The sequence below is a fragment of the Anoplopoma fimbria genome, unplaced genomic scaffold (genome assembly GCF_027596085.1).
Source record: "Anoplopoma fimbria isolate UVic2021 breed Golden Eagle Sablefish unplaced genomic scaffold, Afim_UVic_2022 Un_contig_11505_pilon_pilon, whole genome shotgun sequence".
Lineage (NCBI taxonomy): Eukaryota > Metazoa > Chordata > Actinopteri > Perciformes > Anoplopomatidae > Anoplopoma > Anoplopoma fimbria.
This window is the reverse complement of record NW_026550884.1, coordinates 1,340-2,500: the sequence shown is the minus strand read 5'-3', so window position 1 is coordinate 2,500 and position 1,161 is coordinate 1,340. Positions and strand designations below refer to the sequence as shown.

Below are 1,161 nucleotides of genomic sequence, written 5' to 3'. Positions count from 1 at the left end.
GTACTGTCTGCAGATATAACGACCAACATCTTCATCTGTGACGTTCTTTATAACCAGAGAACAGTTCTCTAAAACACTCAGTCTGTCTGATTTAGCTTTGGCTGTTTCACCAATCTTCCCGTCTTTAACCAGTGCTACTGCTCTGCTTCTTGAATGACCAAAGTTCCACGTAGTAGTGTCACAGTTCTTATGATCCTCTAACACATTGGTACAAGGCAAAGTGACTTCATCTCCATCTCTGACAGTGAAGGAGAGGACAAGTTGTCCTGTTGCTGCTGTTGAAAAAATTAAAAAACAATATGTGACATAAATATGACTGTTGAGTACATAGACAGTGTTACTATGATTTTAAATATGTTTCAAATGTGTCTCAGAGTTCACTAAACTCATCTAGATGTAACAAACAGAACTTGAACACTTACCTCTAGAGCTAAACACCTGCAGCATCAGAAATGAAGACATTACAATCCATCTGAATTCAGCCATCGTGTTTCTCTCTTGCTCTCACGTTTTCAAATGTCAAAGTCTCAGACGCGCTGCTTCTTAAAGATGAACGCAGCATCTACTTCCTGTCTTCACTTCCTCACCCTGACTTCACCTCTCCTCTGTTGGCTGTTGTATTAATGTGTGATATTAGCGTTTATTCTCTCTGAGTGTCAAGAGTGTTAAAACTTTGTAACTTTAACGTTGATTTTTTAAATCTACATTCGGATTTACACTGAGGGTAAAATAGAATAGAGGAAGTAGAGCGTGTGAAGATTGTTAGTTTAGAAAAAGGCAAAGGGACTTTGTATTCCTGAGATGGTGTTTATGAGAAAACAGAGAGGAGTCATGGTGATGTTTGACAGTTTGTTCTGAACTGGTTTGTTTGCAACCACACAACTTAAAAAGTAGATGTTTTATCTGAGTGTGTGTGACGTCACCACGTCAGGGTTTTCACGCGATGCACACTGCAGAGATGGTTGGTCCTTTAACGATGTGTGAGAATAAGATGAAGTCATCTAACAGCTACAGTAAAGAGGTCATGTGCTTCCACTGTGAACTTCTGATCTCAGGCTGAGCTATAATTTTAGATGCGTTCATATGAAGCTCTAGAGTAAGTTCAGTCAGGAAGACTATACTCTTGCATGCCTAGGCCTGTAGTTTATTTCTCATACATCT

The 1,161-nt window shown here is 39.4% G+C and overlaps 1 protein-coding gene across 1 annotated transcript in view; it reads right to left on the bottom strand.

The window, feature by feature from the left end:
- Positions 1 to 496, bottom strand: part of LOC129115294 (uncharacterized) — a 1,537-nt gene extending 1,041 nt beyond the window's left edge. The window contains exons 1-2 of the mRNA XM_054626883.1: positions 423 to 496; positions 1 to 275 (exon numbers count right to left, since the gene is read on the bottom strand). The exon at positions 1 to 275 is cut by the window's left edge and continues 55 nt beyond it. Of these exons, the coding sequence (XP_054482858.1) occupies positions 1 to 275; positions 423 to 486 (339 nt within the window). The 5' untranslated portion in view covers positions 487 to 496. The remainder of the gene's footprint in view (positions 276 to 422) is intronic.
- Between the last annotated feature and the right edge of the window lie 665 nt (positions 497 to 1,161).